Source organism: Oratosquilla oratoria, chromosome 40, assembly GCF_046742065.1.
Source record: "Oratosquilla oratoria isolate Oo_2021 chromosome 40, ASM4674206v1, whole genome shotgun sequence".
Classification (NCBI taxonomy): Eukaryota; Metazoa; Arthropoda; class Malacostraca; order Stomatopoda; family Squillidae; genus Oratosquilla; species Oratosquilla oratoria.
The window spans coordinates 25836587-25860823 of record NC_134816.1 but is presented as its reverse complement, the minus strand read 5'-3'; the positions used below and the strand labels follow the sequence as shown (position 1 = coordinate 25860823).

The following is a 24237-nucleotide window of genomic DNA, read 5'->3' as shown; positions in this document are numbered from 1 at the left end:
TTTGTACTACAGTACTGAAGAGGATTGCAGTTAGCAGTCGAAATATATAGACTTGCTTATTCAGCTCTTTCTTTTTTCTAACTGTGGTGTTGGTTGTGATTTACAAATGTGTTACTACATTTTTCACCAGATATATATGTATATGTATATTTATTTATTTATTTATTTTTTCTCTCTCTTCCTTTTTTCTTTTCTTTTTCTTTCTTTCTGTTTTACACCTAAAGGCCTCTTCTCCCGTGTAAGTAAAGTAGTCAGCGTAGGCATGCTCCCACCCCATATTCATCCCACACCCATTTATTTCCCTATTATATTAGCACCTTGTGTATGAAGGTTAATTATAATGTTTTCAAAAAGTTCCTTGCATTACAAAAACCCAAATTTTGGGAATTATGCATCCATTACTAAAATGTGTCCCTACAAACTAAATAAAACCATTTGGCATTAGCCAAAAAAAAAGTCTTAAAAGAGGACTGTGGGTTTTTAGTGGGTTAAGCAAGAAGACTGTGCCATGATATTCTGTGTTTGTCTGCCCATGATATAGGAATATTATTCAACTACATTCACTTTTCACCACTACAGCAAGAGGGTCGGGGTAGGGTTATAGTTATGGAACTGTGCACTGGGGGATCCTTGTTCAATATCTTGGATGATCCAGAAAATAGCTACGGATTAGAAGAATCTGAATTTCTGCTGGTATTACAACATTTAGGTAAGTTTGAGCTTAAATGTTAGTTTTAATCTCTTGTGGTATTTTTTGATTATTTGATTGGGCATATAATATTTTGTTTTCTCTGCTCATTGTTGATCATAGTATTTGTGAAATTTCACAATAAATTTTGTAGATCTGTACAGTCATCAAAGCTGAATTATTTTTTGACTTGTTGAAAATGTTACCTCAGATATTACTGACTGGAAGTTTGTGGTTCCACATCAGTAAATAATAGTCCCAGACCTTTTATAGATCTCAGGAAAGAGGTGTTGATCAATTGGTATGGAAACAAAATCTTATTTATTTTATTTATTTATCTTTCATTAAATCTTTAAGCTGCTGGCATGAAACATCTACGCGACAACAATCTAGTGCATCGTGACTTGAAGCCAGGAAACATCATGAAATTTATAGATGTTGATGGTTCAACTATTTATAAATTGACTGACTTTGGTGCTGCCAGAGAATTGCAAGATGACCAACAGTTCATGTCATTGTATGGCACAGAGGAGTATTTGGTAAGTTTGTTCATCACAATGGAATGGTTAGTAGTAATTATTGTGTTGGAGAATTTAGTTGACATAAATTTAAGGTGTATGTACCAAATGGTCGCTGGCTGAGTGGGTTATAACGTTGCTACTTGTGACGGATATTGAAGTGACGGCGGTTTGAACACTGCCTGGAGCAAGTTGGACCAAGGGTATGGTTCGTTAAATACTACGCTGTAAAGTCCTCTGAAAGGGGCACCATCCTAGCCTCCTGACGGGGGAATGCGTGGCATCAAACCAAATGTACAAAGATATTATATTCAGATATATTGTGGTTACCTATGTTTAATGCCATGATGCACAGGATTTAAGAATGTGCTAGGGTAGTGGATATGAAGTTCAGCTTTTCAACTTTTAAGAAAATGAGGAGATTTGTAGGTTACTTTCTTCATACATTTATGAAATCTTTTCTCCTTCTTGAAGTTAGTGTATAGTTCTTAATTGTATTTTGTATTTGAGGGTATTTACTTGTGTAGAAATGGCTGAAAATTCTTATGTACCTACCCAAAGAATCTTATTGATAAGGGCATTTCCAAACCAAAGCAAAGGCTTAATATACAAATAAAACCATTTAATCATCTCTCCTATATTCACTTTGGTACGATGACTCCAACATTGACATAATGAGGCACAAGTGGGTACACGGGTATCCCAGCATTGGCATCTTGATTATATTTATATATTTTTTTGTAGTTGTATATGAGTTACCACCAAATTCTGTGAACTGGTTTGATCACATTTTCTGTTTATTATTACTCAGAGTAGAAGGGAACGAGTAACACAGCAGTGACTTTATATTTTATAATGCGCGTAGTGTGATTCATCGTACATATGGCAGCCAATGCTGCATGTAAGGATTTGACTCATACAGTGAGACCTCTCATTAACGTACGTTAATTAGCTGCGTTTGCGGTGTTTTCGCTGTGTTTTTGGTGCTGTTGTTTAGTGTGTACAATCACCATGCCACCCAAAAACCACTCGAAAACACCGCAAATGCAGCCAATTAACGTCTGTTAATGAGATGTCTCTCTGTACTGAAGTGGATATCAGCATCTTGGAGACGAGGGGTTACCCTGTAATGTGTCCTGTTGCTTGGGTCAAAGGCAATATAGTGAGGCACAGCTCTTCCATAGCAAGGCCTAGCAGCCTGAGCTGGGTTACCCCCACCATTTCATTCAGAATCAAATTGCACCATTTGCAACCACCATAGAACACGCCTTCCTTCTCTAATCTTAAGATGTAGTTTCATGTAAATTTTCTGTTAGTGTGCAGTACTGATTAGTATTTGTTATTTCCCCTTGACAGCACCCTGACATGTATGAAAGAGCCGTCCTTCGCAAACCAGTGGGCAAGACATTTGGCGTACGAGTTGATCTGTGGTCCATTGGTGAGTTTGAGTGTCTGAATACTTTTTATTTTATTTCATGGTCGAGTGGAAGTTTTCCAATGGAGGTAGTTACTTCACATTATCATAGATAGTAGGAAATATTTTTAGGGACTTCAGTGGTACTTTTGCAGACTAAAGATTAGTGTTCTTTTATGTTTGTAAACAAATTTCCACTCACATAGAAATAGTGAGCCACTTTTTAGCATTTACTATTCCAAGCCACAAAGCTCTCTGTGAGGGGCACTGTCCTAGCCTTCCAATAGGGGGGAAGTTTGTGATGTTCAACCATATCACTATTCCTTGATTCTGCTGTTCTTAAATCTCTTCTGTACTACTCTAAGGATTTTTTTTTTTTTTTTTTTTTTTTTTTCTCATGTGCTTGTGATGGGGGATCTGAAATATATCAAGGCTTTTCTTTAGTACTTTGTTCAAATTCCACATTGGTCCATACAGTGACATTGGCACAATCATTCCTACTCATACGACCTTTAATTCGTGTTCATCCTCAGATATCTACTTCTCATAACATTTTTTTATTTCTCCCCAACATTTACTTATTTCTCTTATTCTAAAATTCACCTCCAGTTCTACTCTTTCATTGTCCTGCACATGTGAGCCCAAATGTTTAAACCTCTCCACTTCTTTCAGACTTTCTATTCTACATTTATATATCTAGAGCTGCTTGCCCCTCGTAAAGGAGTTTGTTAAGTCAAAGGCACTCGCCCATTCCACTCCCATCTACCATTCTCGTTTCCCTCTCATTTTAGCTCCTCTTGGATGAAGGCTCATCCCTGTATCATGTCCACTGCCTGGGTCAGAGGCAATGCAACAAGACACAGCACATCCACAGTAAGGCTATTTCACCTAATTGGCACCTCCTCCCCTTATGCAGAAAATGGAAAAGATGAGGAGAAATCCCTTTGGGCAGTTAAAATATCATTCTCACACAGTCTGTGTCCACCCTTTCACTTTTGAAAATCATCTTCAACCCACCACTATTTTCACTCCATATATGTCTCATTACCTTACTGTTGCCCACATTCTTTTTAACCTTTCCCCTCTCACATATACACTCTGCCACCAGCTACTTCGGTCAGTTCTTCAACTGAGCTACAAGTGCAGTATCACCTGCATTCAATTGGCATACCTTCCACTTCCTTTTGCTCTCATTTGCCAACTCTGAACCACTGCTTAGCATTCTTGTATTTATCTCTCACCACTACATTTGTATACAATTTCAACAATTATGGTGACATTGCATATCCCTGACATGGCCCCATTTTCACTTCAAACTGCTCCTTCTCCATGCCATACCCTCACAAAGGCTCTACTACTCGTTTAGAAAATTTGAACCACCCTTAACCCCTTCGATACGATGACGCCTACATAGGCGTCATGAGGAGCAAGTGGGTACGCGAGGATGCCGATGTCGGCGTCTTGATTATATATATTGTAGTTGTACCTGTGTGACCCCCATACTCTGTAAACTGGCTTCATCATATTTTCTATGGTTATCAAAATTCACAGGTGAAAGAGAACGAGTAATACAGCGGTAACTTTATTTTCTATAATGCGAGTATTATGATGCAACATCGCACGTCTTGCAGCTCATGCTGCCCGCTAGATTTTGGCCTGTATTGAAGGGGTTAATAGACTTCGTCCGCTCCCATAAATCTACATAACACTCCATAGTGCCTCCTTGTCAACCTGTCACATGCCATGATGAAACTAATATATTTTCATGCCTTGCAGGTGTAACACTTTACCATGTTGCCACTGGACAGTTACCCTTTCGGCCCTATGGTGGCCGGCGGAACAAAGAAACCATGTATTTAATCACCACTGAGAAAGCACAAGGGGTCATCTCGGGTGTACAGACGTCAGAAAATGGTCCGATAGAGTGGAGCACAGACCTGCCAGAAACTTGTCAACTTAGCCTGTAGGTTTTCTTTCTTCTCTTCTTTTACTGTGTGTGTGTATTTACCTAGTTGTATCTTATGGGAAGGGGAGCTATGCTCATGGTGTCCCATCTCACAGTGCCTAGTTTGCTCTTAAATTCGTGTATAGTTTTTACACACACTTGTTTTATCCAGTTTGTTCCAGATAGCCACCACTGTGTGTGGATATTATTATTATTTTGTTAATTTATTTATTTATTTATTTTTATTTTACTTTATTTTATTTTATTTTATTTTTTTCCAACCATTACAGAGTAATGGATGGAATGGGTGGTAGTGGTTTTTTGGTGGCTACCTCCCTTGTAAGGGGAAAAAAGTCTTTGGTATATGTATGTATGTACCATGTAGACAGTACATACATACATATACCAAGGCTTTTTCCCCCTTCCAAGGGAGGTAGCCAAAAAGGGAAAGGCATAAAAACACTCCCACCCACTTCATCCCTAAATACACTCCACACCCCTCCCACCCTCCCTCTCATCTGAGCACCTCCTGGATGACGGGTCATCCCTGCACCCTGCCCACCGCCCTGGGTCAGAAGCAGTGTCGCAAGACACAGCACATCCACAGCAAGGCCGCTTCATTTACTCGGCGACCCCCCCTCTCCGTCCCCCCTTGCATATAAGGAGAGGACGGGGAGAAATCCCTTCGGGCTGCGTCAAAATTTACTCACACATACTACCCCCCCCCCGCCCATTCCTCCTCATGCAATCACAACATCATCCATATACAACCATTCTCCACTCACCTCTGTCTTCCGTCCTCTCCCTTCCTTCCTCAACAGACATTCCCCTCTTCCCCAAAGCCCCCTTCACCCCATCCATCCACCTCATCCTAGGACGTCCCCTCATGTTCACTCCCTCCACATCTGCCTTCCATACCTCTTTTACTAGTCTTTCTTCACTCATTCTTTCCATGTGTCCAAACCATCCTAATATTCTTTCATCAACCCTATCTCCCAAATTTTAATATGCCATGAGAATTATTTTTTTGTTTTATACCATTACAGAGGCTTGAGGAAGTTGGTAACTCCACTTTTAGGAGGATTACTTGAAGTGGATCCACAGAAAATGTGGAACTTTGAGAAATTTTTCCAGGAAGTGACAGCGTTATTGAATAGAAAAGTGTTACACTTATTTTTTGTTAATAAAGTTCAACCACTTACTATATACATGGAATCTAATCACAAGTAAGTATTTATTGAAAATGGGTCATTAAATTGTATGGAATATTCTATTACCTACACATCATATGAAAATACCGCAGATAAGTTTGACCCTTCATGAAACTAAGTACAATCTCTTGACTGGTAGAAGAATTATGTGATACCCCCAAAAAAAAAAAATTCAGGTATTATTTATAAGAGATTTGCATTGTAGTATAGAGTTATTTTTCAATTTTATTTCCAACTGCAGATATGAGGAGTTACAATGCTTAGTATGTGAGCAGACTGACATGAGTCCTGTAGATCAGCTTGTCCTGTACGACAACAAACATTTTACTGAAATTATAGACAAAGACCTTGAAGGTCGATCATATCCATCGACCACACCACATACTCCTCTTGTACTCTTCTGCAAACAAAATGATGATGTCACCCTAACTCTTCCAGAAGTGCCAGGTGAGTTGAAAATTATCTCAAAAACAAATAAAGCCCTAGATATCACACACACACACACACACACACACACACACCTGAATACTGATGTGATTAAAGTATCCAGGTTACTAAAGGGGATAGATTACATTGACAGATCTCTTGATTAAGGGTGGGAGGGCTTTAACCACTTCAATACGGGACTTAAATCTCGCGGGCAGCAGCCAATGCCAGCCGTACGACGTAACGAAATAATATTCGCATCATAAAATATAGTCGCCGCTTATATCGATCGTTCTCTCTTTCACCCGCGAATTTTGAAAACCACAGAGAATGGGATTAAGGGCGCATTTGGAAGAATGTAAAAACACAGGGGCGACTACAATAAATATAATCAAGACGCCGATATGGCAGCGTCGCGAATCCACTTGCTCCTCATGACGCCTACGTGTGCGGCACCGTATGGAAGGGGTTAAGACGTCATGGGATCAAATTAAGAATGACCACATGTCAAAAAGATGTGAAGAAGTAGTTTTATATATAGATGCATAAACATTTGCAATAACTTAGAAGGTGATATAGCCCAAGCTTGAGCAATACATGGATTCAAATCTAAATATGACTATTGGAAATCAACATACATACATACATATACCAAAGGCTTTTTCCCTCTTACAAGGGAGGTAGCCAAAAAACAAAGGCATAAAACCCAATCTCACCCATTCCATCCCCACACTCCACCCTTGTGGTGAACAGAGTCCCCCACAAGAACATATTGAGGCATAGGTGTATAGGCGCAGGATATGGGTAAGCAGCCTCTTGGGAGAAAGTGTAAGGACAACTAGTCTTATGTGTCAGAGCATGTATGTTTGGGCTACGGCCATAATACTCTTGTGAGAAATATATTTGTAGGCTACCAAAAGCACAATTCCGCACTATGCCCAGCAACCCTGTCCCAGCCAGAGGGGCGCTACTTTTCAGTATGCCCCGAGGGTACTTGAAGGCGTGTGAGGTCAGACTTGGGCTTGCCAACATGCGTCTATGTGTGTATCCTAGTGTCATTCCAATAAAGGGCCTAACCTCAACCGAATGTCAATCTCTCCCTGTGTCACTAGCCCAGTAATAGCTCACTAGTTACATCCCCATCCCTCCCGCTTTTCTTGGCTCCTCCTGGATGACAGGTCATCCATGCATCTCACCCATTGTCCTGGGTCAGAAGCAGTGTTGCAAGACATAGCACATCCACAGGAAGGCCACTTCATTAAATTGGCAATGCCCTCCCCCCCCCCCTCCCTCTTTGTCCTCTTGTGCAGAAATAGAGAAGACAGGGGAAAATCCCTTCAGGCTGCATCAATTTATTTTTCATACACACTCCCTCACCCAGTGGGTGGGAGGCAGGGATGCCCCTCCATCCACGAGAAGCTAAGAGGTGGTGGGTGGGAGTGGAATGGGCAGGAATGGAGAGTGGGTGCATGCCATTGATTTGGCTACTTCCCTTATAAGTGGGAAGCCTTTGGTTTATAAAATAGATGATTTTTTTTTTGTTTTATCTTTTTCCACAACCCAAGTGTCACATAAAGATGTATTTATGTATCTGAAATTTTTTTACAGCTGTCAAGTTTACAAATTTCCCAGCATCGGTAAGTGTTGAACATGACGCAGCAACAGGGAAAGCATTTTGTTCTGTTGGCCATGCCATCAAGAGGAAAATTGATTATTATACCAAATGTGTCCAGCTTATAGAGTACAGTGTCCTCATGTTTATGTAAGTAAATTCATAGAGTTCTGCTCTGAAAAATTTGTACACTGAAACATGGTGATGCATATCATACAAATTGGCTTGATAATGAGGTTAAGGAAGATTGGTGTGAAAGTGGATATGTTTAGATCTTTATTTGCTCATTTAAAAAATTCAAATTTTCAGTGAGGTTATTGTTAACCAACTTAAAAGTCTACAAAATAGATTGGGTCACATTCAAGACCTTACCACTGCTATCAGTGATAGGTTCAGTCAGCTGGTGGCCAACCATCGCAGGTTTATGATGCTCACCCAGATGATTGGAGGTAATCAGGAGTCTATCACTCCACCTCTGAGAGAAAGGCTGGAGGATTTGGTGAATAACAAAGTTGATACTGAGAAGGAGGTAAGCTTTAATTTTATTTTTTTATTTTGTATATTCTCTTGCCTCTCTGTTCCCCTCTCCAATCATGCTCATTCTCTTGGTATCTACCATTTTTCCTCAATTCTCCTCTTCCATCACTATCATTTTCTTAGTGCCTTCCACTGCCACCACCACTCCCTATTGTTCTCTATATTTAGCATCTCCCTAAAATACTCTGCCCATCTTCCCCTTACAATTACCCTTTTTTTTTTCTTTTTTTTTTCCATCTCCATCTGCACCTCTTACCTTTTCTTCTCTACTTGATTCACCTCCCCTTCCTCTCTTAGTTTCCTTCCAAAACATCTTTTTATTACTTTCAAAATATTCTGTTCTACTTTTCCCCATTTTACATCTGCTTTTCTTTTTGCCTCCTTTATCTTAAGTTTTGCTTCTCTCCTTTTTTCTGTGTACCTCTCAAATGTTTCTCTCATCCTACTTTGCAATCTGCCCCTGAATTCTCAATTCTTCAACAACTTTCTTCACTTCATCATCCCACCACTCACTACCTTTCCTTCTATTCCCTCCCATCCTCCTTGTTCCACACCTTGTTTGCACACCTTGTTACTCCCTCCTTGAAGCACCCCCATTCCTCCTCCACTCCTACCTCTACTCCTTCACCACCTCCCACACTTCTCTCAGCATCTCCTTATATTCCTGCTCCTTTTCCTTCTCATTTAAACAGTTTACTCTAAGTACCTCTCTACCTTCTGCCTTTTCCTCTTTCGCCACCTATCCTTCCACTCTCAATTTACCTTCCACCAGAAAATGATCTGATATTCCCCCACTCTCTCCCTTTAGGACATGTACATCCTTAACTCTTCCTACCATACTCCTGGTCACCACTATATAGTCCATTAACCTCTTCACTCCAGGGCACATCGCACATCTGGCAGCATTAGCTGCCCGACGTGCGATGTTGCATCATAATAATCGCATTATAAAAAATAAAGTCGGTGCTCAATCGTTCGTTCTCTTTCACCCGTGAATTTTGATAACCATAGAAAATAGGATGAAGCCAGTTTAGAGAGAAAGGAGGTAACGTAGGTATGACTACAATAAATATAATCAAGACGCCGACGTCGGCATCATCGCGTACCCACTTGCTCCTCATGACGCCTACGTAGGCATCACCGTATGGAAGTGGTTAACACTCTATCTACCACCCTTCCATCCACCACCCTCTCCCATGTGTACTTATGCTTGAATTTGCTCCTAAACACTGTGCTACTACATTGAACCTTCCTATATGTACATATATATATATATATATATATATATATGTACATATAGTAAAGGGTGACTCTTCTGATGGCAGTGCATTGAAAAGAGGAAAGCAATCACCATGGAAGGTGCTTATGTAGGTTGGTTCTAACACACACCAAAAATTAGTTTACAATGTGGCATAGGATTGGAACTCGTATCTCAAATATTCCCTGTACTGTAAGGCAGCAGTTACTTCTTGATAATTATTTGGTGCAGTTAAAAAATTTTGCCATGTCAACATGTGTCTTCTTTCAGGTTCGTGACTCCTTAAATGCTGTCGTACCTGTCGTTAATCAACTTTATGAGAGAGTGGTGACAGGTGGCCAGTTGCGGAAACAGTGGCAACAGGCCAATGTTGACGTAGCAAGTATAGAAAGAGCTCCTAACAAGGCCAATAGCTATGTAACTAAGTTGCGGGAGTCATGGCAGCATCTGCTAAGAGACCGAGCAGCAAGAAGTAAGTACAGGTAGCTTGCCCAAAATGCAGTTGTTTCAAGTCAGTGATGTTGTGTCAGACATAAAGCTGTCTAAGTTTGTACTATCCCTTGATTAGTCCTCCTTTCCTTTCCCATCCCAGGAAGTAGTACAAACTTGGGCAACTTTGCCTCTGATATGCCATGATTGGCTCAAAATGATGATGCTTGAGGCAAGTTATCTGTGACATGAAATTTTGTATGTAACATTTAAGGTCAAGGAATGTAAGAATAAATCTATATACATTTCTATAAAAACACAAGGAGAGGGAAATATGGGACAAGGAACTTTTTCATTAAGTGAATGACTCGCCTCTTGACCAATTTTGAAATCAATTAAGATGTGTTATTTATCTAATACACAACCAGTCATGTGTTTCCCACTCCTTGTCTTCCCATTGCTTTCTGTACAAAGTTTCTATGCATTTTAATGATCATTAATGGTAATTTGTTATGAAAACAGCCTCTAGTATAGCTTCTGAAATGTAAAGTGTTCTTAAAATATTTGTACTTTGATTTAAAGCAGGAAGGAGTGAAAGGGGTAAGTTAGGTGTGAGTGAGAGGTGCCTAGCCACTTTGCTTTTTGGGAAATGGAATATAGGATGAAAAACAAACAAAATACATAGTATTGGAAAATGTGTACCTAATGAAACATTTTGTTTCTGCAGCATTAACCTTCAATGATGAACAGTTTCATTTGCTTGAGAAAATGAAAATGAAGGAAACCGCAAAAAGCTTAGAAGCTCTTTCATCTACAGTTACTGGTGTTTTGCATCATACTAATGATAATTTGGCAGACTGGTGCAAGTAGGTATCTCATCTTCCTGATTTTGTCTTGTGTACTTCCTAAGGGCTGTCATTGAATTTTGTAATATTTGTATTCATGGTAAGATAGCCAGATAGCAGAACTCATATGTTTGCATGCCAGACCCCCTGATATCCATCCATCTGAATCCTCTCTCTCCCCAGTAAGGACAGAGTCCACCTGGTCAGACTGTGATGTGGCCACCATCCAGCCCTTCTAAGCTTCCAGAAGAGGCTAGATGACCGCATGGCAGATAGCTGTCCAGGATGTAACACTTCATGCCATACTATACAACACATTATGGAAGACTCCATTGTACATAATCATGCATGCCGACAACACAATATACACTCTATAGAGGATTTGTGGGAAAACCCCATTCCAGCAGTGGCATTCCTTAGGGAGACAGGGCTGCTTGGACAGATAATATAGGGAACTACAACAATTCGTGTGTTTAGTAATTGTTTGTGTATACTCAGATGTCTTTCCCATGTATGAGAGGGGTTGCTGAGTCAAAGCATACCCCTGCATACTAAATCTATCCATTTATCATTCTACCAAGGGCCTCTTCCCACATATAAGGGAGGTAGCCAGCCAAGGCATACACCTACACCTGTTTATTCCACTCCCATCCACCACCCTTGTTTCCATTTCATCTTAGGTCCTCATGGATGAAGGGTTATCCCCGTCTTGAAACACATATGCTACATGTACAAAACCCATAAATTTTGCACACCTATCAAGTGGAATATGTGCTACAAATGGGTTTAACTCCTATGCACTATATTCACCAACACAAACCAAGACACAGAGTTGTTATTGTCATTTCGTAGACTGTCTGGCCGAGGGAACTGCAGCCAACACACATCTACACACACTTCCAAAGGCTTTTTAAACATACCACTGTAAACATCTACATCAAGCGGGCACATGAAAAAAGGTGGTGGGGGATATTGTTCTATCTGACATCCAATGCACAACACCACCACCTGTTGTATATTGTATAGTTGGTTGGCTACCTCCCTCATTAGGGGGAAGATACTTTTGGTATATAGATAAACTAGATTTCTTTATCCCTTCATTACTGAACATTTTTTTATGTATATATTTTCCAGTTTAACATTTTTACTTGCAGAGTTGCCCAGGTGCAGAGAGTTCAAACAGAGATAGAAGAGACAGATGTTGAGAAACACTCTCTTCATCTTCAGTCTTTCCAGTCTGCATTGAGTGATACAGAGGAGAAGTATCATCACACACTATCAGATTTGCTGGCATCTATTAAAGACAAGAAATTGCAGGATGACTCACGTCTACAATCAGAGGTATGTTTATGTAGGGGAGGCGTACCAATGGAGACACACTTGCCATATGCAGATGCAATTGACACAAAAAAACTTCTACCTGCTGATGGTGAATAGATAGGAGCATAATTATAGGCTCAAAAAATCACTTAACTATCCCCTCATAATGTGACATAGTCTTACCTTCCTAATCCAAATAGGTACGTGACTACAGGAGATAAAATAAAAAAAAGTACTGTTTTTGAAAGAATCCTTACGAAAACCTAAAGTCACATACCTATTTGGATTAGGAAGGTAAGACTATGTCACATTATGAGGGGATAGTTAAGTGATTTTTTGAGCCTATAATTATGCTCCTATCTATTCACCATCAGCAGGTAGAAGTTTTTTTGTGTCAAATGCGTCTGCATAGGGCAAGTGCATCTCTATTGGTATGCCTCCCCTAGTTGTGGAATACAGAAATGGGGTCTAGACTCACTCATGTGTTGTGAAACAGGTTTGAGTCTCATAGGCTCAGTCATATGTGAAATATGGCTTTGAGTTGCTGTTGGTATTGTGCTTTAGGTAAAAGGATTTGAATAACTTTCTTCTTTATTATTAATCCTTCATGTTGATGTGATGCATGGAATGGAGTGGGTGGGGGATGTGGGGTGAGGGAGAATGTGTGAATGATATTTTGACGCAGCCCGAAGGGATTTCTCCCAGTCTGCTCTTTCTGGATGAGGGGATGCAGAGGGAGGGGGTTGCCGATTAAGTGAAGCTGCCTTGCTGTGGATGTGCTGTGTCTTGCTGCATTGATTTTGACTCAGGGCAGTGAGCAAGATGCAGGGATGACCCGTCATCCAGGAGGAGCCAAGATAAGAGGGAGGGAGGGGTGTGAATGGGAGTGGAGTACATGGGGATGGAATGGGTTGGAGTGGATTTTATGTTTTTGTTTTTGGCTACCTCCCTTGTAAGGGGGAAAAAGCTATTGGTATATGTATGTATGAGGGTCTGGAATACTAGATATTATGTAATAGTTGACATAGATATAACAAAAGTCTTATTATACAGAAACTAGTGCAATGTTGTAATGTGGTGCTTAGATATTGTAGCATTGAAGTTTAAGGATATGAGTTATGTATTGACAATAATAAAGTAGCATTAGTTCTTTGGAATTTGCCCTTTTTTTATTTGAGGAAGGGATCAATGATGGGTACTAAGAGGCAGTTGCCCTCCATCCTTTGTCGACCAGAAAGAGGTCTTATGGGAACATGCTTGTGACCACCTAGCTGCATCAGTTCAACCAAAGCTTCCTTGAGGTCCACAGTAGGGACAAGGCTTCTTTGAGGAAACACACGTATAGTACCCAGTTCCATCTACTAGGTCACAAACCTAAGAATGGACTCTGTCAGTTTCCACCTGAGGCCTGGCCATGTGAGCCACACAAGCCATTCTTTGAAGGAACATGCATGCAGTACCAGCCCCATACATTCCATCTTGGTGACTCAGTGGCTTGAGAACCTTTTCTGTCTGACTTTCCAGGCCTTGACCCTTGTGCCAAGGGCACAGGTCAGGACCTGACCTGAGTATACAAGTTAGACAGAATCACTGAAGCAGATTGCCTTGGAGCATCACGCTGTGAGCCTAGCTCATTGTCTCCATCACTTTCTATCCTCTCCCCTCCTCCACTAAGAAGACTGCCTTGGAACATGACTTGAAAAGCACATTTGTCGTCCCCCCCCTTCTCTGAAATAGAGCAAGCCATATTATCCTATTGGCGTCCAGCTTTCAAAACCCTGTTACAGCCATGCTGCCAATGCCACCAGTCATTGTGATCCTAGGACACGTTCCAGGTACAAGTTCCTTCAAGCAGCCTCCCAAGATACACCAGCCTCCTTGACATCATCCAAAATGTAAAGGACAAATCAGGTCCCATGGGAGCAGCCGAGCACCCCGAGGCTAACTACCCTGTGACAAACAGACCATTGCCTGCTAGTGTCCATACAGTCTACTGGTCAGCTCCTTCCCTCCTTCAGGTTCCGGCCCCGTCATGTCCGGGATGAGGACAGCTACTTTGATGATTCTTGTCAAGGCTCCACATGTCACCAGAAACATGGAACATAAGAGAAGAAGAGAGTAAGAGTTTAACCACTTCAGTACAATGACACCTACATAGGTGTCATGAAGCACGAGTGGGTATATAAGGAAACCAGTGTCGTTGTCGTGATTATATATATTTTTTGTAGTTGTACATGTCTTGCGACACTGCTTCTGACCCAGGGCAGTGGACAAGGTGCAGGGATGACCTGTCATCCAGGAGGTGCTAAAATAAGAGAGAGGGTGGAGGGGTGTGGAGTGTATTCAGGGATGGAATGGGTGGGAATGGTTTTATGCCTTTTCCTTTTTGGCTACCTCCATTGTAAGGGGGAAAAAGCCTTGGTATATGTATGTATGTATGTACATGAGTTACCCCCAGATTCTGTGAACTGGTTTGATTATGTTTTCTGTGCTTATACTCAGAGTAAAAGAGAATGAGTAATACAGCAGTGACTTTGTATTTTATAATGTGAGTAGTGTGGTGTATCATACATATGGCAGACGATGCTGCATGTGAGAATTTGACTCATACTGAAGTGGTTAAATGTGTTTGAGATGAAATGCCTGAGAAGTATGGTAGGGGTTACTAGGCTGGATAAAGTGAGAAATGAGGTGATGAGAATGGGGGTGGAAAGGCAGTTGGGAGATAGGGTTGATGAAACAGTATTGGAATGGTTTGGACACATGGAAAGAATGAGTGAAGAAAGATTAGTAAAAAAAGGTGTGGAAGGCAGAGTTAGAAAGAGTGAACATGAGTGGGCGACCAAGGATGAGGTGGATGGATGGGGTAAAAGATGCATTGGGAAAGAGAGGGATATCTGTTGAGGAAAGAAGGGAGAAGAAGATAGGGGTGAATGGAAAATGGTTGTGTATGAATGATGCTGTGATCCATGGAAGGGAGTGGTTGGGGGAGGGAGGAGGGAGTATGTGTTAATGATATTTTAACGCAGCCCGAAGGGTATGAGGAGACGGAGAGGGGGAATCACCGATTAAATGAAGCGGGCTTACTGTGGATCTGCTGTGTCTTAATACATTGCTTCTGACCCAGGCCAGTGGGTGAGATGCAAGGATGACCCGTCGTCCAGGAGGAGCCAAGATAAGAGGGAGGAAAGTGGGTGAATGGGAGTGAAGTATGTGGGGATGGAATCGGTTGGAGTGGATTTTATGTTTTTGTTTTTGGCTACCTCCCTTGTAAGGGGGGAAAAAGCTATTGGTTATGTATGTAACAATGCTGTGATGTCATACCATAGCAAGGTTTCAAAAATTGCATTAGAAAGATCTACACCTCATTAGCTGTCTAGCCTTTGACACATGAGTTGTTTAGTAATTGACACGTCCTCAGAATACAATCATCATTATTGTTGTGGAGAGCTTTCACACTAGCCACACAACCAAGGAAATCTTAAAAGTTTTAAATACCCTAAAACTATTGTCTGTGATCTTGCAAAGTCATATGGGGCCAGAACACAGGACTCCTAAGAAGCACTGTGACATCACCATGACACCTGAGTTCATTGCCAACATTGCTGGGATTATCAAGGAGAACCACTTCTATGGTAGAGTAGCACAAGTAGGTGTGAGGCTGACAAAAACACTTATTTGTGACTCTAATTGATTGTGTAAACTGTATGTTTTCGGAGGCAGACTACGGGAGAATGGGAAAATGGGAGTTGGTACTTAGTCTGACCGGCCTCAGTGGTGACATGGACCTAAGTGACCCTCTCCTGGGCCACGCCACTTCAGGTGCCAGCGGGCTCCCTGCCTATGGGCACTGTCCAATCACCTCCCAGGGCCACAATCTCGTGACTTCGTCTGGGGCGGAGTTAACCCTTGAGGATGCCAGGAAAACCTGCAAAAAGGAAAATCCGCGAAAGGCATGGTGCCTGGACAATGGCAGCCTCGTGGACAGTGTGGCCCAGGAGTAGGCACCAAAACCAACTTGCCACACTTCAACCCAGCCAGTGGGCAGGAGACAGTAATGACCCTTAATCCAAGAGGAGCTAAGATGAGAGGGAGGCAAAGGTGGTGGATGAGAGTGGGTGTGTGTCTTTGACTTGGTAACCTCCCTTACAAGGGGAAGCCCTTGTTTTATAGATTATATACATCTTTTTGGAAAGCTTCATTGAAATATATTGCTTTGTTATAGATTATAAAAATGCTGGTTTTATTGTCCTTTTCTCTGGATCTTTTTGTGCCACACTGTATGTATGTAATGAGTACATTGCACAAAACTTGTCTTTAGAATAAAGAAGCCTACTCAATAAAATGGTGTTGTAATTGAACATGTTGTGGTATGTGACTTTTTTTTTCTAATACAGAAATAGTTCAGTTTTAGGATAGTAACTAATAAGTAGGTGTTAAAAAGTCTTATGATTTTTATTTTTGTTTTAGGATTCTGACACTTCTGAAGGAAAGGAAGTAAAGGAAAGGGGAAGCATAAGCCAGCCATGCTTTAAGTGCAAACTTGCTGAACAGGAGAAGAGGAAGGTGAAAGAAGAGTAAGTGTTTAATTCATCTCTCCTTTTGTTATTATTATTTATTAACTCTAGTTATTATTTATTAACTCAGGAAACTCGCTGGCTGAGCGGGTTAGGGCGTCATTACTTGCGGCGAAGGTCGAGGTGAGGGCGGTTTGAATCCTGCCTCCAGCGAAGTTGAACTAAGGGCATGGTTCATTAAATTCCACGCTACAAAGCCCTCTGTTAGGGGCACCGTCCTAGCCTCCCGATAGGGGGGAGTGTGCAACGTTAAACCATATCAACTCTAGGTACTCTTTGTTCTTGTTCTTGGAAGAGCCAAGACAAGAGGGAGGGTGAGGTGGTGAATGGGAGTAGAGTATGTGGGGATGAAATGAGTGGGAGTGGATTTTATGCCTTTGACTTCAGCTATCTCCCTTGTAAGGGGGAAAAAAACATTGGTATATGTATGTATGTATGTGTAGGTACTCTTTGCTCTTGTTCTTGGAAGAACAGGTAAGTTTCAGTATATACACATGGTCATACTTTCCTACTGAATTTTAGAAATTCTGGAGTCAGGTGATCCTGTGAAGTGGGTTTCAGAGAGAATAGTCTCCCTCCCGTACATATACCAAAAGGTTCTTTCCCCTTTACATAAATGGGGTGGCTGAGCCAAGGCATATACCATAGGTCCATCATGTAGATGAAGGGTCATCCCTGACCTACACTCGCTATTCAGGTCAGAAGCAATGCAGCAAGTCACAGCAAGACATGACAATTGGTTTACTTTCACTGCTTCATTACATGGCCAACCCCCCCCCCCCCATCCACATGAGAAATTACAAAGCAAACAAAAATAAATTCCTTCGGGCTGCATCAGTTTCTTATCCATACACAGCTGCTCTCAACCCACACCTATCTCTTGCTCTCTTCCTTCCCTTCTTGACAGACATTCTCCATGCACCCAAGGCCTCCATAATATATAGATATGAGATGATTTCATTCAGATGGGGAAATGTCATTGTTTTAAAAAGGTGATAACATTCCATGTATTTACCTAGTTGTAATATACGGGAGGGGAGCTATGCTCGTGGTGACCCGTCTTTGTATCTCTCTGAGTCAAGTTTTATCTTAAAATCTTGTATAGTGTTTGCACATACTGTTTTGTTGTCTAATTTGTTCCACGTATTAATCGCTCTGTGTGGGAAACTGTTCCTTTTCAAGTTTTTTCTATAGCTATCTTTTTTCAGTTTTTTTCCGTGTCCTCTCGTTTTACCGTTGTCCCACACTAACAGGTCGTTCCTGTCTAAGAATGTGTTCTTGCTCTCTTGTAGAGAAAGTGTTCAAATTTTGTTGTGTTGTCTGTTATGTTGCCATTCAGTACTTTTCATGCATTCTCCACTTTTGTTTCAGATTTCGGGAACTGTGGCAGATACAAGATGAAGTTATGAAGCTGGTCAAAGTTCATGAATCAGTTGTAAAACAGATGGAGAATGTATCCTATATCAGTCAGTCTAGTAATAAGGAATAAATGAGAAGCTAATTGTTAGGAAGGAAGTTGTGCTATTTGAAATAAGTAGTCTTTATTTAGCATATGTTAATACAAGGAGAGTGGAATAAACAAAGAAGTAGATTTAAGTCATTACAAGAGGATATGAAATATCCTTGGAACTGTTTGAGGGGTTTCATCAATGAAGTTACAAGAAACTTAAGAAAAGGCCAAGAGTTTGAGTGTGCCTAGGTCAAGGTAAGTAACCAATTTGTGTCCTGTGGGTAGAGTGAGATGTTGAGAGATTTGTGTGTTTATTTACAGTTTTCAGATTTTTATGCTGTAACAGCAAAACAGGTTTTTAATAGATTGTATGTATGTGTTTGTAAAAACACAAGTTGAGTAATTTAGGTGTGCTCATTTATATAGTTGTCTTTAAGGTCACCCATTGCATACAGTAAATGTGCAAAAAATCTTTTCAGTATATGTTGTATTTGCAGGTGCCTTCTCTCTGTTGTAGAGATTTTTTTTTATAATATTGATACTTTTCAAAGGAAGAAATCAAGTATCTGTACATATATATATACATATATGCCCTGCAATGATGTGTGTAGGGTAAATTGTTATTTCACTATGATCAAGAACAATCAGAGGTTAGTGGAAAATCATACTATTTGACTGCTTATATTTATCCTGTACATTACAAGTAGGTGAATACTATTATGTAAATACACTACATGAAAATTAGGATCAGGAAATTTAATTAAATTCATGAAAACAGTTTCCTCTGTCCAATTTTACATTGTAAATATCATGTAAGCTTTAGTGATAATTTCACTATTTTGGGAAAAGAGAAATGTTAGTTACACACTCCTTCAGATTTTGTCCTGTGATGTTAGCTATTTACTCATCACAATAGTACAAGCTCAAAGAATATTGGGGAAAGCATAGAATACAACTTGTATCATATCACAGCCTTTGCAGATGGGCAAGTCTCTAATCATGAAGAGTCTAAGTAACTTTCGATCTATATATGCCAAAAAAGGTTCTTCACCATTATAAGGGAAATAGCCAGCCAAGGCATGCACCAGTCCCAAACCCAGTCCATCACACATTTGTTTCCCTTTAATCTTAGATCCTTGTAGTTACTTTTACTTCTTCTTTCTCTTCTTCATCTTAATTTTTGTTAGTGTGTGAGTGTAGGTGAGTGAGAAGAATCTGTGGACCAGGAGCCCTTGCTAGATATTTTAAGACCATAACCCAAAGTGACAGAAATAATTAGGTAATTCATAGTTGGAGAGATGATAACATAAGAGGCAGCAGTAAGGGGAAGATGGGGAAGGTATTTTAGGTAGCTATTAAATGTGGAGAAGGATAGGGAGGGAGTGGTGGTAGCTGTGGAAAGGGCTAAGAAAATGACAGTGATGGGTGAGAAAAATGGAAGAGAAGTAAGAACAGATGAGGTGCAAGAAGTTATTAAAATGATGAGAGCAGGGAAGGCACCTGGGATAGATGGATGTAATGCAGAGTTTCTGTAGAAGAGAGGTACAGTAATACCGGACAGGCTGAAGAGGTTGACGGAGGACTGGAGGAGTGCCTGTATAGTTTTACTTTACAAGGAAAAAGGGGACAAATGAGAGTAGTAGTTTCAGAGGGATCAATTTGCCAAACCCCCATGTTATGTGAACAGGCTTGATCATGTTTTCTGTGGTTACAAACATTCTGGGTAAACATACATACATACATATACAAAGGCTTTTTCCCCCTTACCAGGGAGGTAGCCAAAAAGGACAAGGCATAAAATCATTCCCACCCATTCCATCCCCGAAAACACTCCACACCCCTCCACCCTCCCTCCCATCTTAGCACCTCCTAGATGATGGGTCATCCCTGCACCCTGTCCACTGCCCCGGGTCAGAAGCAGTGTCGCAAGACACAGCACATCCACAGCAAGGCCGCTTCATTAACTCGGCGACCCCCCCTCTCCGTCCCCCCATATAAAGGAGAGGACGGGGAGAAATCCCTTCGGGCTGCGTCAAAATTTTTGCTCACACACTACCTCACCCCCCATTCCCCCATTCCCCCATTACCCCATTCTGGGTAAAAGAGAATGAATATAACAGTTGTAACTTTATATTTTATAATGCAATTGTGGTGCATCATTGTACATCAGGCAGCTAATGTATGCATGAATATTTGACTCATATTGAACAGGTTAAGGATAGTCAGGAGTTTTTACAATAGTGATAGAGCCTGTGTTAGAATTAGAAATGGAGAGAGCAAGTGGTTTGAGGTGAAGGTGGGGCTACATCACAGATGTGTCATGTCATCATGGCTGTTCAGTGTGTACACAGACAGGATGATACAGAAGGTAAATGCAAGGGGATTAGGGGATTAGAGATGGTTAAAGAAAATGGAAAAAAAAGTGGAAGATGAGCCAGTTGTACTTTGCTGATGACACTGCACTTGTAGTAGGGTCAGATGGGTTAAGGAAATTAGTGACAGTTTGGGGAGGTATACAATAGGAAAAAATTGAAGGTAGATATGGGTAAAAGTAAGGTGAAGAGATGTACAAGGGGAGATGATGGCAGTAATTTGGAAGTAAGTATTAAAGGAGAGAGGCTGGAGAAAGTATATTTTTTTGTACCTGAGGTCACGTGTGGCAGGAAAGGGAATGGAGGTGGAGGTAAATTGTAGATTGAGAGAAGCTAGTACTGTAAGTGCCTTGAGGGATTAAAAAGTGTAGTGAGAAATAGACATTTGAAAATGGATGCATAGAGGAGATTAAATGAAGGGGCGATTGTACTGACAGCACTGTATGGGGAAGAGACATGGAATTTAAGAGAGGCAGAGGAAAAGTTTAAATGAAATGAAATGTCTGAGAATTATGGTAGGGGTTACAAGGTTGGATAGTGTGAGAAACAAGGAGGTGAGGAGGAGAACAGCAGTGAAAATAGGTTTAATGAAAGAGTATTGGGGTAGTTTGGACACATTGAAAGAATGAGTGAAGAAAGATTAGCAAAAGAAGTGTAGCAGGCAGAGGTGGATGGAGGAAAGATGAGGGGATGACCAAGGATAAGATGGATGGGGTGAAAGCATTGAGCAAGGGAGAAGGTAGGAAATAGCAGTGTGTGTAGAATGGCTGTGTATAGATGATACTGTGATACAAGGAAGTGGATGGGGGGATAAGGGAGTTAGGGAGTGTTTGTGTGTGAATGATATTTTGACACAGCCCGAAGGGATTTCTTCCCATCTATTTTTCTGCATAAGGGGACGGAGAGGAGGGGATGCCAATTAAGTGAAGTGGCCTTGCTCTGGATATGCTGTTTCTTGCTTCATTGCTTCTGACCCAGTGGGGCAGTGGGTGGGATACAGGGATGACCTGTCATCCATGAGGAGCTAATGTGAGAGGGAGGATAGGGTGGTAGGAATGGGTATATGTCTTTTGCCTTTGGCTACCTCATGTATAAAGGGGGAAAAGCCCATGGTATATGGATGATTGATGGATAGAAGGTATTTCTAGGTTTTTAGTCTGATGTTATTCAGATTGTTTTATTTATGATTTGGGAAGACCTTGTGTGTGTATATATATGTGTATATATATATATATATATATATTTTTTTGTCTTTCTTTTCCTTTCTTTGTCTTTAATACTTAGACATGTAATCAACATAACACTGTTTTTGCTGCTTCTAAACTCTGTTTTAATTTATCAATGACCAGTCTTATAATTGTTACTCATAAGTAGCATATAATTTTTCAAATTTCACTTGCACATTCCATCAGAAGGCTAAACTTTGATTAAGTTTTTCCAGATATAACATGTTAGCAAAGGGGCAGTGTGATAGAGAAGCTTAGGGATTATTGCATTTTCCCAAATATGTGATAAATAAACTCAGTGTGATTTATTTTGATATGTCTTTAATAATAGGTAATAATACAAAGGTATGCATATGAATGAAAGCATTTTCTTCAGCTTGTTCATTACAATTGATTTAGGTTATAGCTTTAAGTAAAATAAGTTATGAAGGTGCATGAATTTTATTTCTTTTAGATGGTTTTTATAATGAAAGACAAATATGCACTGTGTAAATAAGAAAATATATTAGTTATGTAAATTGTTATGTATCTTTAACATCGCTTTAAAACTTGTGGAATTTGGATAAAGTGAACTCTGAAAATTGGATGATATTTAAGTTCTTTAAGATAGAAACTAACAGACATGTCTCCAAATATAAGATTGAAAAAAAAGGGAATTGACTCCACTATAAAGAAGTGTATATATCCCTGTCTGGGGTATTGGCTGCATGTTATTGTGGGGTGAAAAGCTGCTCAGTAGCATGCAGCTGAAACTTTAAGGTCTATATTGAGCACCACTATGGACCAGAGCCACACATCATTTTGTGATCTAGGAAATCTCTATTCATAGAGAAATGATGCTACTTTATTATACTGTGACTGTCACTCCGTTATGCCAGGAAAAAACTGTAGTGGAGAGTTGATGGTGGAGATGCGTCTAGAAAGAGAGTTGATAACAAATACAGTGTTTGGGAGTGGGGTTGGACATAGGTACACTTGGGAGAGGGTGGTGGATAGGGGTTTAATGGACTGTATAATGGTAACCAGGAGAAGTGTGGGAAATTTTTTGGATAGACATGTTCTGGGGGGTGGAATGTCAGGTAATTTTTTGGTGGAGGGTGGGTTGAGAGTGGAGGGTGGATGGAGGGGGACAGAGGGTGGAGAGGTGCTTGGAGTGGGCTGCTTTAGTGAGAGGAAGTACAGGAGGAGAATAAAAGAGGAGTGGGAGGGATGGAGTAAAACTAGGAGTGGAGGTGGAGTGGGGATGTTTTAGGGAGGGAGTCGCAGGTTGTGTGGAGATGGTGTGTGGAACAAAGAGGACAGGGGGAGATGAAGGGAAGGGTGATCAGTGGTGGAATGATGAAATGGGGAGGGTTATAGAAGAGAGGAGGAGGAAAAAATTCAATTAGTTCACAATTGTAAGATCACATCCTTTGGGGAGGATCATAGATATAAAGTAAGATCCTTGGACTAAAGAAATCACTATGTCACTGCGAAACTCACCTTGGACCTGGCATATGTGTTCTCAGGGGATTCCTTGAGTGTACCTCAGAGAAGCACACTATAAGAATTAACAGAAGAAAGGAAGAAAACTTGTTTTCATTCCCCGTAGACAGAAAATAACCAGTATTAAGTGGACACAAGTCTAGAATATCAATGAAAAGATTATATCTAAAAGGAGGTAACAGTGAAGAAAGTAACAAAATGGACAAAGGTGGGTGGCAGTGGTGAAAGGGAAGGATGAAGTGAAAATGGTTATCGAAATGATGAGAGCAGGTAAAGCACCTTGGTTGGGTGGGTGGCTGGGAAGGGAAGGTGCAGTGATGGTGGGGTTGTTTGATGTTTGTCTGAACGAGGGTGGAAGGCTGGAGAGGTGCCTGTATGGTTTCATTTTGCAAAAGAAAAGGGGACAATTGTGAGTGTGGTAGTTTTAGAGGAATCTGTTGAGTGTGATTGGGAGTGGGCCTTGTGGGAGGGTTTTGATTGAGGGGATTAGGAGAGGAACAAAGGGAATGAATGGTGAGGAACAGTGTGGGTTTGGGACAGGAGGGGGTTGCATAGATCAGATTTTTGTGGTAAGGATCTTTTTTGGGTCTTTATGAATTTGGAAAAGGCTTGTGACAGGGTGGACAGGAGTGCATTGTGGGAGGTATTACAGATATATGGAATGAGAGGAAGGCTGTGAAAAGCAGTCGAGAGTTTTTACAAGAGTAGAGCATGTGTTAGAATTAGATACAGCAGGAATGGGTTTGAGGTAAAGGTGGGACTTCACCAGTGATGTGTCATGTCACCTTGTCTGTTCAATTTATACATGGATGGGTGGTGTGAAAGGTAGATACAAGGCCAGGGATTGCAGATAGTTAAAGAAAAAGAGAAATAAGCCCCCCCTTTTTTTTTTTTTTTTTTTTTTTTTTTTGTGTGTGTAGCAGG

At 40.8% G+C, this 24237-nt stretch overlaps 1 protein-coding gene across 2 annotated transcripts in view; it reads left to right on the top strand.

Moving 5' to 3' along the window:
* Positions 1-22346, top strand: part of IKKepsilon (I-kappaB kinase epsilon) — a 40112-nt gene extending 17766 nt beyond the window's left edge. For both annotated transcript variants that reach the window (XM_076177353.1, XM_076177352.1), the window contains 13 exons: positions 580-709; positions 1046-1227; positions 2563-2644; positions 4397-4583; positions 5612-5791; positions 6018-6223; positions 7811-7964; positions 8124-8343; positions 9880-10081; positions 10766-10904; positions 12038-12224; positions 16674-16780; positions 18152-22346. In XM_076177353.1, coding sequence (XP_076033468.1) covers positions 580-709; positions 1046-1227; positions 2563-2644; positions 4397-4583; positions 5612-5791; positions 6018-6223; positions 7811-7964; positions 8124-8343; positions 9880-10081; positions 10766-10904; positions 12038-12224; positions 16674-16780; positions 18152-18269 — 2094 coding nt within the window. In that variant the 3' untranslated portion in view covers positions 18270-22346. The remainder of the gene's footprint in view (positions 1-579; positions 710-1045; positions 1228-2562; positions 2645-4396; positions 4584-5611; positions 5792-6017; positions 6224-7810; positions 7965-8123; positions 8344-9879; positions 10082-10765; positions 10905-12037; positions 12225-16673; positions 16781-18151) is intronic.
* Positions 22347-24237: the final 1891 nt, after the last annotated feature.